At 50.4% G+C, this 13,464-nt stretch overlaps 1 protein-coding gene across 6 annotated transcripts in view; it reads left to right on the forward strand.

Annotated features, from left to right (window-relative positions):
* Nucleotides 1-13,464, forward strand: part of ralgapa2 (Ral GTPase activating protein catalytic subunit alpha 2) — an 87,317-nt gene that overhangs the window by 23,292 nt on the left and 50,561 nt on the right. For 3 of the 6 annotated variants that reach the window (XM_062470492.1, XM_062470486.1, XM_062470490.1), the window contains exons 4-17: nucleotides 3,741-3,798; nucleotides 5,182-5,225; nucleotides 5,347-5,527; nucleotides 5,826-5,941; nucleotides 6,349-6,487; nucleotides 7,269-7,471; nucleotides 7,661-7,921; nucleotides 8,263-8,445; nucleotides 8,682-8,822; nucleotides 9,074-9,222; nucleotides 9,388-9,499; nucleotides 9,832-10,069; nucleotides 10,308-10,496; nucleotides 12,916-13,062. In XM_062470492.1, coding sequence (XP_062326476.1) covers nucleotides 3,741-3,798; nucleotides 5,182-5,225; nucleotides 5,347-5,527; nucleotides 5,826-5,941; nucleotides 6,349-6,487; nucleotides 7,269-7,471; nucleotides 7,661-7,921; nucleotides 8,263-8,445; nucleotides 8,682-8,822; nucleotides 9,074-9,222; nucleotides 9,388-9,499; nucleotides 9,832-10,069; nucleotides 10,308-10,496; nucleotides 12,916-13,062 — 2,161 coding nt within the window. The remainder of the gene's footprint in view (nucleotides 1-3,740; nucleotides 3,799-5,181; nucleotides 5,226-5,346; nucleotides 5,528-5,825; nucleotides 5,942-6,348; nucleotides 6,488-7,268; nucleotides 7,472-7,660; nucleotides 7,922-8,262; nucleotides 8,446-8,681; nucleotides 8,823-9,073; nucleotides 9,223-9,387; nucleotides 9,500-9,831; nucleotides 10,070-10,307; nucleotides 10,497-12,915; nucleotides 13,063-13,464) is intronic. The other 3 variants (XM_062470487.1, XM_062470488.1, XM_062470489.1) reach the window with 3 other exon arrangements.

Here is a 13,464-nt window from a genome sequence, read left to right on the forward strand (position 1 = left end):
AAATGCTCCAAGTAGGTCATGAATAATAGAATGTAAACCTGTACCCTGGCCATCAGTAGGCTAGGATTCCTCTCCTCCATAGCTATCGGACAGTCGGTCTGTCTTCTCCCTCGCTCTTGCTCTCACGCTTGCTCTCTCTCTCTCTCTCTCTCTAACTCTCTCTCTAACTCTCTCTCTAATGGCCTCAAATTCCCCTCAGTGCATATCCTTGGTACAGGAGCTGAATATCTAGGTTGTTCATCAGAAAGCCTCCATGCTGATGGAAGGGAATGTCTCGGATCCCCCATGTAGTTTAGGAAGGCAAACTGGTCATGAAGATATGATCGAGTCATGTGTGTGGACTGTCTTGGTAAAACTGGTCGTCCTCTTTGTTAGAAACGGTGAACATTTGCGATGGGACTTTGTTTAAATTCCCTCGCTGTACCCTGGCCTCCACCTAGCTGATCATATCATTAGATCAACCAGAGCGCAAAGGAATGCAGCAGACTGAAGTGAGATCAGGCACTGGTGATTAAGGCTCACTGCAAGCTACTGTACTGTACATTTTGCAAATGCAGGCTATTTTGGTCTGGATTTATGGGCATTCATGGCAAACTGTCACTGGCTGTCCTCATATAGGGATGCATGGCTGCAGTGACGGAGAGATGAACATGCCCCGTGAAACCTAAATCATGAGTCATAAAAAAGGGTAATTATTAGACTCATGGAGTTGCAGACTCAGCGAAACTAGATGATGTGCTGTTATAGGACCCGTGTGTTATCCCGGTCCACCACCGTCAGTGATCGGCGAGGATGAGTTGTGTGTTGTGTTGCTGCCCCCTTATGGTGAGACAGCAGGAAGGCTCGTCTTGTGAATTCAAAACCAGACATGAGTGTTGCCTGTCTGCACTTAGTAATAGAAAACAGTACCGTAAATTAGCCTGTGGTGTCTTCATTTAGCCTACTTTTACGAACCAAACTGTAATCGCTCTGGATAAGAGCGTCTGCTAAATGACTAAATGTAATATATTGCTGCTATCCTACTGTAGAATCAGGCCCTAGTGCTAAGACTACTTGTACAAATAGGCCAGAGTAGGTGATTACGTTTGCGTGTAAATAAGTTATCCAGTTTTAGAATATGACCGGGATCTTACCAAGCTGCTAGAGTCTGTGCTGTCGGCCAGGGTGTTTAACCCAGGTAGGACGGCACATTCCAGTTTGTCAACAGTGAACTTTGAGCTGGTCTCTGGTTGTACAGCATGCTGTCACACTCGTACCTCTGGCTGTCACATGCCTGTCATGCGGTTCAATGATCAACCTTGCAGGGAATGTCAAAAAAGTCTGTCAGTCTGCCCGCATGTCTTTGTCTGCCTCTCTCTCTCTCTCTCTCTCTCTCTCTCTCTCTCTCTCTCTCTCTCTCTCTCTCTCTCTGTCTCTGTCTCTGTCTCTGTCTCTGTGTCTGTCTGTCTGTCTCTATCTTTATTTATTGATCTCTCTCTATAGCTGTCTGTTCTTTCTCATACAGACCCATACTTGCATACACACATTATGTCCTTACAATATCCACTACCGACAATTCAGTACAATTTCCAAAACCCTGTGAAGAGTCTATGGGGGCTGCATAGTGACGTCACACCCAACCGAACCAGTCAGGAAAGTCTGTAAAGTTTGTCTCAAGTGACGCGGAGTAGCAGGCTTCAGCATGCGCCCGGCGTGGTGAAAAGCCCTTGCCCCGCCTCAGGGGGGAAGCGTATTCTCAGTCATGTCCGCCCTGCGACTGGAAACCTAAGTGTGGATCAGGGAAATGCAGTCGTGTTCAGAGGCGCACCGCGGTAATGCCCCCATCTCTATGCCTGGAGTAGGGCGCCAGATTAGAGGAACGCCACCGGCGGCCGCTCCGCTCAGCCTCCTCGCCGGATGGCAAAGTCCCCGTTGCTGCCGAGGCCATCTCAGCTCCACAGGGAGCCTCCTCGCTTCTTCCACTCTGCTCGTTCCCTGTTCACTCCCTGGAGCTGCAAGGGGAGAGAAAAACAGGGAGGGAGGGCTGTTATCTAACTCCCACATGCAAACACGCACATACTGACACACACACATAAACCTTCTTTCCTTGTTCCTCTGGAAGACTCCCACAGGCTTGGTCCCGCCCCCTGCTGTGTTCCCACCCTGTATAATGTGTCTGCCGCTCCAAGGAGAGAGCTGAGCAGGGGACGTGATGGAGACTCTAAGCCCAGACAGGGATCAATAGCTCCAGGAGCAATGGGACACGCATGTGTCATCACGCTCTGGATCAGTCAGAAGTCAACCACAGGGAAGGAAAGAGGACAGGAGGAGGGGAGGAAACAGGATGGGAGGGGTGAGGAGAGGAGAGGGAGAGGAGAGAGGGAGGAGAAGAGATGGACAGGGGAGAGGACAGGAGAGAGGGAGAGGACAGGAGAGAGGGAGGAGAAGAGATGTATAGGGGAGAGGACAGGAGAGAGGGAGGAGGGAGGGAGAGGAGGTCCAAGTTGTCCAGGTGGCTTGACAGCCTGTCTGCATGTCTTGTCTGTCTGTCCAACATGCTTTCACTGAAATGGAGCGGGCTTCCGACAGGCAGTGAGTGAGGTTGGGAGGGAGGATGAGGGGACCTGATGGAGATGGAAACGTCGATGACGAGGACGGGCAGTTGTTGACAAACTGAGGCGAGCTGTACTCCAGACATGAGTTAGGAACACACACGTCGGGGGGCTGTCTGCATAATGTGTCATCCTGGCCAATCCTCTCTGGAGGCCGCTAAGCCTGGCTCTCTGGGCTCTCTGGGCTCTCTGGGCTCTCTGGGCTCTCTGGGCTCTCTGGGCTCTGAAGACGTGCCCTGCATGTGTGAAGCTTTGTCAGTCTCTCACTCTTATTCTCTCGAAAAACGGCCTCTCTCTCTCTCTCTCTCTCTCTCTCTCTCTCTACCTCTCTCTTTCGTATTCACTCTCTGTCTTTCTTCCTACTCTGTGGAGACGGAGCTATTTGTCATGCAGCCTAGGGACAGTTGGAGAGGTCACAAGCGTGTGTTAAACAGAAAGAAACAGGCTTGACCTCTAAATTGCAATCATGGAGTCTCATCGGGTCCATGATGGCCCAACAAGTGGAGAAACAAGTGCGGCATCAATTACCCAGTGGCAGTTAACGGTCTGATGCCACACACACACACACACACACACACTCAAACACATTTATAGAGTCATTCCAGAGTGGTGCCCCCCCCCACCCACAGCTCTCTCATTCCCCCAGAGAGACCCAGTTAACGCAAACCTTCCACACAGGAATAACGCTAAGCTGCTGAAAGGTCAGGCCTCTCTAATTGAGTTGTAACGTTGTGATTGGGGATGTGATGACATTTTTCGGCCCAGTGCCGTGTCACTGGGCCGGTGATGAAGTAAGATAAGATAGACTTTATTGTCCCAAAGGAAATGTGTCTGAGCCAGGAGCAGTGAAGGAAGACGCTACGTTCCTGGGGTAACACTTGTGTTTAGGGCTCTCACTAAGAGGCACGCCAACATTCAAGGTTGGACAGTAGTTGCCGCGGTGACATTGGGGGTTGACTGGCCTTTTTTATTTTTATTTTTTTTACCTTACAGCTGCTTGTCGTATAGCCGTTTTCATTGAGTTGTTAAGTCTTTTGATCGAGCATTCTTTTGTCCTTCAAACTGTCCTACCCCATCTCTCCTATCCTCTGGTTGTGGACTGTATCTCTTACTGAAGTGACACGTTTTGTCTCTTATTGTCTTTTCTAGAAAATTCTACAACTACTTCCGGAAAAAATCTACAGCCGATGGCAGTTCCACAGTATAGGTATGTATTCCAAAAGCAGCTATCTCTTCCATCCTCCACACTCGTACAGTAGTTTCAATCCCCCATCTCTGTTAGTGGAAACATCCAAATAGCAAAAGAAACCTCTGAAAGCACAGATCATCTCCCCGGTCATGCTTAAACTGCCCGTGGAAAGGAGGAAAATAATGACTTGCGGGAGGGTGGCTGTGGTGAGGTAAATGAAAAATGCAAATGAGCGCCTCATTTGAAATGCAAATAGGTAATTGAATTATGCCCGGCTCGGTTTAAGCCCTAGCAGGCAGGAGGACCCTCACACCAAGCAATAACCTCAATAATAATCTGCCAGTTTGTCAGCTGTTTTCCGAGGTTTATTCCTCCACATACAGCCTTTAAGATGCCCGACGGTCCCCTGGTCCTTCCACACACACACACACACACACACACACACACACACACACAGAGACACACACACACACACACACACAGAGACACATACACACACACACACACACACTCACTCATACAAAGACACTTCCTACTGAGAGCAGATTCATGGGAGTCTCCAACAGAGGATGCTCTCCAGGTTGTATGCAGATTCTTCCTAGAATCCCCTCTCTCACCATAACAGCTGTGCAACTGTCACAGAAAAAGCTTCTTTTTTGCATTGAGCTAGAGAATTGAAGGTTTGCCAAAGACTCATGGTCAGAACCGATGAGAAGAAACAGAAATGTGTGCCACTGTACTCTTGCCTTTCATGCTGCTGTAAAGTGTAGGCTGGGTTGCAGATGCGCAAGGACATTTCGCAAGACCATTTCTAAGCTAAGAATCGATAAATATTTTTCTTTCCACTCTTTCTGTGTTCTGTCTGTCCTTCTCCCGGTATCTTTCTCTTTCTCTCTCACTCAATCTATCCCATCCGTCTTCACATTTCCAAGCTTTTGAAATGTAAGACTTGGAAGCAATCTATTTTTTCCTTCATTTTGCCAACACAGGGAATGTCATTGATTTAACCTGATAAGTGGAGAATCCCCTCCCTTTCACACACATATGCACACACACACACACACACTTCTCCTCTTGTTCATTGTTCCTTTTCCTCTGACGGCGTTTAGCAATCAGAGCAATGTCTCATTTGATTACAGCCGACCTGATTGGCTCCAGAAATGCACATCCCCGCCAATTGATTTTTTACTTTCATCAGGCAAACAAGCATCCATCCTCTAATTCCAGCTGATTTATCAGCCTGCCAAGGTCAATATGTATTGATGAAGATGACATGCTTGTCTTCTACAATTTGGTGTGTGTGTGTCTGTCTCTTAAATCACCAGGTGCAGGCCACTTCTGTTAGCTCCAGGGTTGTTAAATGTATTTGGTAATTGATGTATCCTCCTGTCATTGTTCCAGGTTCTATTCTGAAAAAGCTTTTGCACACTGGAAACTCGTTCAAGGTAAGGGTAAGAGTAGTAGACACACTCATTCACTCCTACTGATACACACACACACACGGCCGCCATTTCTGAGTTCCGAGTGACGCAGGCGTTGCGGTGACGTGGTCCCCTGTGTGTGCAGATCCGCTGTGAGGGGATCCGTCTGTTCCTGCTGTGGCTGCAGGCCCTGAGGGACAGCTGTGCCGAGGAGCAGTTCCTCATCTTCGCCTGCCTGGTGCCGGGCTTCCCGGCTGTGCCCTCCACCAGGGGGCCCTGCACCCTGGACACCATCATCTATAACCCCTTCTCCAACCCACCCGATGGTGAGGGCCGTTCTCTCAGACACACACACGCCGTCACACACACGCCTTCACGTTCAAACACAGTCACAGCGTTGTCATCTGTGTCAGATATCTGATCACACTATAAGACACTCTTTCTACTGTCTCGTGTGTGTGTGTGTGTGTGTGTGTGTGTGTGTGTGTGTGTGTGTGTGTGTGTGTGTGTGTGTGTGTGTGTGTGTGTGTGTGTGTGTGTGTGTGTGTGTGTGTGTGTGTGTGTGTGTGTGTGTGTGTGTGTGTGTGTGTGTGTGTGTGTGTGTGCGCGCGTGTGTGTGAGCAGCCAAGGTGGTGCCTGAGGAGATCACACCGCTGGTGCCTGCTGTGCCAGGGGAGAAGGTGGCAGACGACCAGACCTGCTACATACTGCAAACCCTGCTCAAGTTCATGGTTGTCCAGGTGTGACGTCACATACAGTACATGCTCATCTGAGCTCTTACTTTGACATTTAGCAGCCCTTGTAAAGAATGTCTTCTTTAAAGTGGTACGCCACAATCCACAACCCTGTACTCCCAGCGTTGTGTCTGAAAGTCTAGTCTACCTGTGTCTCTTTCCAGTCTACCTGTGTCCAGTCTACCTGTATCTCTTTCTAGTCTACCTGTGTCCAGTCTACCCGTGTCTCAATCCAGTCTACCTGTGTCCAGTCTGCCTGTGTCTCGATCCAGTCTACCTGTGTCCAGTCTACCTGTGTCTTGATCCAGTCTACCTGTGTCCAGTCTACCTGTGTATTGATCCAGTCTACCTGTGTCCAGTCTACCTGTGTATTGATCCAGTCTCTGTTCTCTGTTGGGGTCTTGTCTGATTAGGCGTCCAGCTTGGAGTGGAAGAACCGAGAGAACCAGGACTCTGGCTTCAGGTTCCTCTTCAGCCTCTTCAAGAAGTACTACCTTCCCCATCTCTTCCCCTCCTTCACTAAGCTCACCAACCTCTACAAGCCCTTATTAGGTAAGGGGTGGTGTGACTGGGTCTATTTGACAAACATCCCACTGTGGTGTATTTACCTAACTCAAAAGACGCTAATTGAGATGAGTTTAATTTTGACAGCAAACAATTAGTACACCTTGTTTTTCTAAGTAGATGGAGTGTCCTGTATATAAAAGCCTCTCAAATGTTTAACTGAGGTGAAAAATAGTCTTGATGTATTGAGCCGAGCCTGGCCAGAAGGGCTTCTTCCTGATAACTAGAAAAGTACAAATGCAGCTTGACCCGCAAATGAACTACTGCCAAGACTCAGATTCCTTAAACGGACCTTTTCCAATTTCATGTCATGATCCTGACTTTTCTTTGTCCTCTTTTGGCTTATATGCTGATCTCATTCACAGAACCGCTCGTTTCATTTAATTGGCAATTAGCTAAGAAACTCACAGTTAGAAATGTGCCTAGTGAATCTCAGATAATGAAAAATCCATGAGATAATTGGCAGGCCTATGGGACTGTAGAGCTGGTAAATGGTGTGGGCCAGACAGGTCAATGCCTTTTATAGGCTCAGTGAAATGACCAATTTCAGCTGAAGAATTGACATTGAGACCATGAAGAGCAGCACACTGAAATCTCTCTCTCTCTCTCTCTCTCTCTCTCTCTCTCTCTCTCTCACTCCATTCTGTTCTTTATCTCCCCCTTCCCTGCCCACCTCTCCTCTCCTCACCCCACCCCACCCCCCCCACCTTGCACGTTCCTCTCTCTCTCCTTCTCTCTGTCTCTCTCCCTACTCCGTTCTCTCCCCCAGACCTCCCCCACCACCGGCCCAAGCCGCTGTACGTCCCGGTGACGAGGAACAACGAGAGCACCTTCTGCACCAGGGACCAGTACCTGGCCCCGCGCGTGGCCTTCATCACCTGGCTGGTCACCTTCTTCCTGGAGAAGAAGTACGTCAGCACGGCCCCTCCCAGCACCAAGAACGGAACCGAGGTCATCCCCAAACTCATCCAGGTGAGAGAGTCATCCCCATGTAACTCACAAGGACTCTCTCTGTTAACCGTGCACTGTATGTTCATTTCCTAGCAACTAACTTGAGTAGCTGTTGGACCAAAGCCCTCACTTACACAGTTTCACATCTCTTTTCTACCTCTCACCACTCCGACGACGTGTGTGTGTGTCTGCGACTCTGTGTGCGTCCAGACTGTCACTGCAGGCAGCAGCAGTCAGGAGAAGGACAAGGAGAAGGACCGAGAGAAGGAGAGGGGGTCGGAGGGGGAGCCCAGCGGCCCCGCCGAGCCTGAGAAGAGCCACTCCAACAGCAGCACGCTGTCGGACCGGCGCCCCAGCGACTCCAGCCTGTGCAGCATCGACGAGGAGCACCGCAGCGTCTACGACATGGTGCACACCATCCTGCTGTCCACGCGGGACAACGTCAACTTTGTCAACGAGGTCTTCCACCAGGTAGCTTGACGTCCCCCCTCCTCCTCCTGCGTCACTAGGAATCCGAAAACCGTTGGAGCAAGTCAGAAGCTCGACTTGTGTCGTCCCTGAAGGTTTAACAAAACAAATTCGATAGTGAGCGATTAAATCGGCAGTGTTCTTGCCACAATGTCATTCACGGACTGTCCAATTAGTTGTGTTGCTCTGCCTTCTAGTGGCAGACAATGGTACTCCATTAAAACAAAGTAACATTCTATATTCCAAAAGATATCGATCCTTGCATATACCATTTTAGCAAGCACGTCTTGAGTGACAATGTGAAGTCCTGCCCCAAAAGTAACCGTGCCCTTGCGCTCCTCAAGGCCTTCCTGTTGCCCTCCTGTGAGGCGTCGGCGACCCGGAAGGTGATCAAGGTGTACAGGAAGTGGATCCTGCAGGAGAAGCCCGCCTTCATGAAGGAGCCGGAGAAGAGCAGCCAGGAGGAGGAGGTGGAGGAGAGCCCGGAGGAGCTGCTGAAGACGGAGACCGACAGCGCTCTCGCACAGGTGACACACACACACACACACACATGCACACTCAATACAGAATACACACACATGAACAATGTACTATATACATGCCCACACACACAACATACTGTAAATACACACACACACATAGATGATGACTGGATATCCAGGGTCCGTATAAACCTATAAAAAGATGTTGAATGAACGGTAGGCGGTATAATGGTGCCATCATGAACACACACACACATGCTGACCATGCTGGTGCACATTAGCAGGTGCTGGAGAGTCACCCGGGCCACAGGCGCTCGTCTAGCTGGGGGAGGACCTACTCCTTCAGCAGCGCTATCAGCCGGGGCTGTCTCACTGAGGACCACAACAGGGACATCAAGGCTGGCATCCAGCCCACACTGCAGGTATCTGTGTGTGTGTGTGTATGCGTGTGTGTGTGTGTGTGTGTGTGTGTGTGTTTGGTGTGGGTAAGTGCATGTACATGCACGGGTCCCTTAATCACGGTGAATATGTGATTCAAGTTCCTACCATGGTTAATGTGTGTGTGTGTAAATCCCGAGAGTCCCTCACCACACCGCCGTGAATGTGTGTGTTTTTGTGCTCCCAGTCCCTAACCACAGTGTGTGTGTGTGTGTCTGTGTGTGTGTGTGCCCAGGTGTTCCTGACCAACTCTGCCAACGTGTTCCTGCTGGAGCCGTGTCAGGACGTGCCCAAGCTGCTGGACAACCAGGTGGAGGTGTGCAAGGGGGTGCTGAGCATCTACCGCCACATGATCATGGAGCACCCCATGAACACACAGACCTGGTCAGTCTGCCCCCGAGACCCCCCCACCACCACCAGTCACTGTGGAGCACCCGTTATGCATGTTTTAGCTGTCTCTGCCGTTGTTAAAACGAGAAGAGTTTGACAGGCAGGACGTATTACGAAGGAAAGTGTCGATGGTGCTCATCCGCGTGGTGTGCTCCTCAGGGAGCAGATGCTGCAGGTGCTGTTGAGGATCACGGAGGCGGTGATGAAGAGGCCTCAGGAGAACCAGAAGAAGGATCCCTTCGCCGAGAGCCTGGCAGCCATCCTGTTCAGGGTCAGTCTGGGCCTGCTCCTCACTGCCCTCCTCACTCACTGATCAGCAAGGCTACAGGGCTCCTGACTCTCACCCAGAGAGTCAGGGACAGAGATGGCATTAGAAGGTTGACTCAAAGTTGTTTGTCCCGATCGGTACACTTTATGAGTCAATAATGGGGTCTATCGAAAAAGAAAATCCTGGGATTCGCATGAAAAGTGCAGTGTGTTACTGTTAATATTGAAACCCCATTTCAGTCAATTCAGTTTCCGTCTGGCCTTCTATCTTTGTCTCTCCATGTGTTTGACCTGTGCGTCTCTCTCTCCCTCTCTCTCTCCCCCCACGGACCCCAGACCATCATCGTGGCGTGGGTGCGGGCCAACCTGTGCGTGTTGATCTCTCGCGAGCTGTGGGACGAGCTTCTGAGCGTGCTGTCGTCCCTGACGGGCTGGGAGGAGCTGGTGACGGAGTGGGCCAGCATCATGGACTCCCTGACGGCCGTGCTGGCGCGCTCCGTCTACGGCCTGGACATGACCAACCTGCCGCTGGACAAGCTGAGCGAGCAGAAGGAGAAGAAGCAGAGAGGCCGGGGTGAGGAGGGGGGAGGGGGGGAAGGGGAGGGCACCTCTCGGATCACGGGTGGAGGACGAGATTGCTACGGCGCGCTCTTTCGATATTTTCGGATGCGCGTTCACGCGCGTGGTCTCACGCCGTCTCTTTCTGCTCCCCATCCACCCTCCTGCTCCTCCTCCTCTTCTTCCGACTCCTCCTTCTCTTCCTCCTCCAATCCCCCTCCTCCTCCGCCTGTCCCCCCCCGCCCCCCACCCAGGAGTGCTCCAGGACTCCCAGAAGGCGGCGGCGGCGGCGGCGGTGGCGCGCTCCTTCTCCCTGAGCTGGAGGAACCAGGGGGAGCAGGGTGGGCAGGGCGTCCAGGAGCCCATGAGGTTCCGCAGCGCTACCACCTCAGGGGCCCCCGGCGTGGAGAAGGCCCGCAACAACGTCCGGCAGAAAGCCACCGGTGAGACACACACACGTGTCTCTATTCTTAAGACACGCTTGCTTTCATTTTATTACATAGGTGCACACTTTGTCATGTTTTTTTATTTAATTAAATGTTATATCATGTTGGATATACATACATACCTACCCTGGGATCATCTCAGTTCAGTTTTGAGAAGCTCTTAATGCATGATAAGAGGGTAACAAGTTAATTTAATGACAACTTTGTATACAAACCTTTTTCTTTGCAGAACTGAACTGTAAGTTCAAGAATATTCTCATTGCCCGCGTAACGCTGGCCCAAATACATCCTCCTTTACGGTCGAGTAATGTTTGCATCTGTCTGAATACAGTATGGCCCATCCCTGATAGAGTATACATGTTCTTACATTGTGCGCTATGCCAGGTGTTGGGGAAAGGCTTAACACCGGACACAAAGAGGCCAGCAGATGGCCGCCATTGTCCCCACTACCCCCCCCACCCCCCCCAGCCATGTCACGGGCCAGTGTCAACATGTTTCCCTGTCAGTTCCATGGCACACACAGGCCCTCGGTGACACGTCAAAGACCAGCCATTGTCAGCGGTTCAATACATGCACAGTGCACAGCCACTTATCTGACCCGGGATCTGTCACTCAGGGGAGTGATGGATTTAGTGCTGACGGTGTTCAGGACGAGGTCATCTGGGGCCGAGGAAGGGAGAAGACGGACCGGTCTGTTTGAAACGACGGCAGCCTTGGAGAGAGAGCCTCTTCCTCGCCGGCTCTCTCTCTGTCTCTCTGTCTCTCTCTGTCTTCCTCCGTCCACCGCCCCCTCTGTTCACTCTGATTCTATCTCGGCGCTCTGAAGAGCTTGTTGAGCTCCGAACAGATGCAGTTGAAGCTGAAGGAGGGACTCTCAAAGGCTGCATGCGCATTTCTGTGTGTGTGTGTGTGAGGGAGAGAGAGAGAAAGTGTGTGCGTGCGTGTGTGTGTGAGATAGAAAGAGTGCGTGCGCGTGGGTGTGTACATTCGTTTGTTTGTATATCTGCGTGCAGCCAGAGAGGAACATGAAACACCACCGTCTCAAATTCTTCTCTTTCTCTTGCCTAATTGGATTTCTCACACATTGATCTTCAAACGTCCCGATTCCTCCCTTCCTCCCTCCTTCAGAGAGGGAGAGGGTACCCACACATCAATTGGCGAGCCGTTTTTTATAGTTTCATTAAGAGTGTAATTAATGCTCATGAATATGCATAAAGGGCTAACAGTTAGCGGTCTGTAGCAGAGACGATGTTATCGCCTTATGAAAGGCTCAAATTAAAGCGCGCCGTGTGGGCCGAGAACGGAAAGCCTTCCTCTCCGCTCGTTCACTTTCAGATCAGACCTGAAGAGCCGTCCAGACACAATACCCAGGCCTTATCTGGAGGAACTGTCCTAACTTTGGATGCTCTCGTCTATGCAAATGCCTCCTTATTATCCTGGAGGGGGTGTTGTTCTGATGGGTTTGTTGTTCAGAGGGAGGTCTAAAAATACATCCGGATCTGTGATGACATACATAGACATGAGGTGGACTAATATGGTAGGTTCATTAGAGGGGGGGGGGGGGGGGGGGGTGGAGATGGCTTTCCTGGTGCGATGCTCCATTTGTAGACTAGAATATAAGCTTAAATAAGCTTGTATAACGTACGGTTGTTGTGTTAAAGTGTTAGAACCCAACTTTACAACTTCAGACGACCCGGTGCAGGTCTTAGCACCTTCGCATTTCAAGAGTACTCCGGAGAATATCATATGGTGAATTCAAGTTTTTGATCCATTTGTCTGCTTCCTATCTGCACTAGGCAGTCCACGCTCCTGTTCTGTATTCCTGCTGAGAAACGTTCTCTAAAGCTCCTCAGTCTCATGCTCTGGAGAACTAATTAAACTCCTCTTCCAAAACAAACGCGACCCAGCGCATAAATTAGTCGTAAATCTCTTTAAAGCAGATAGTCGCTCTTTTTTTTTTCTTTTTTTGGAAGATAGTTTGAAAAAAATGGGTTTATGTTTTTTAAACAGCGCAAGAACGGCAGCAGGGTAGGGCGGGCTTTGTTTAGGTGAAGAGCCCTCAAGTGACAAATTGAAACAGGCAGCTTCAGCGATGCTCCTGTCCTCCACTCTGCTTTTCTTCATTTCCTGTCTCAGTGCCTCCACTCTGCCTTCTCGTCACAAACTTTCTTCAGAAACTCTCAGTTTAGAAGTCGCCCATTCTTCAGGCTTGCTCACCGCCCAAAGAAAAAGCATTCGCACGCACACATTGTTGGATGATTTTGTTCTGCTGTGTCGTTCTAAGAACGACAGGTAGCCTACCTGGGACTTGATGTCCTTTTCAATGTTCTGCTCTCGTTGACTCCTCTCTTCTTTTTCCTCCCTCCCTCCCTTTCTTTCCCTCTCTGTCTCCTCTCTCCTCCCTCTGTGATGGAAGCTAAGCGGAGCCAGTCTATCAGCAACTGTGTCCATCTCTATGAGGCTTTGCCCGCTACTAAAAGTGTCCCCATGCTGCTTCATACTGTCAGCTCTTTCTTGCCTGGTATCTCTTCTGGCACTTCTGCTTGCTCTCACAGGCTTTCAGGTAAAGTGTGTTTCCGGAAAGCACCGTGCATGTGTGTGTGCGTGTGTGGGTGTGTGAGTGAGTGAGTGTGTGTCTCCCTCCACTTCCGGCCTCTCTAATCTGTGTGTCACCGCTCAACCTGTCTCCACCTCTCACTGTCCCCTGTCATGGTAACACATCCGAGTGAAGGCAAGCGTAATACGACTGAGACCGTGTCCATGCTAGTTAGTGGTCATGTGATCGCTGTGTGGTTGAATCCCAGTGTGTTTGGTCTTCCACCGCATGTGTCCCTCTCACAGTCTGACTCATAAGCCATCCGAACAATGTCCAAACCATGTTACCACTCGCGCTCGTGAAAGCCTGAGTGTGTGTGTGTATGTGAGTGCGTTTTTCAGCCCGTGAGCGTACAGTGAGTGTGTGTGT

This window comes from Osmerus eperlanus, chromosome 9 (genome assembly GCF_963692335.1).
Source record: "Osmerus eperlanus chromosome 9, fOsmEpe2.1, whole genome shotgun sequence".
Lineage (NCBI taxonomy): Eukaryota > Metazoa > Chordata > Actinopteri > Osmeriformes > Osmeridae > Osmerus > Osmerus eperlanus.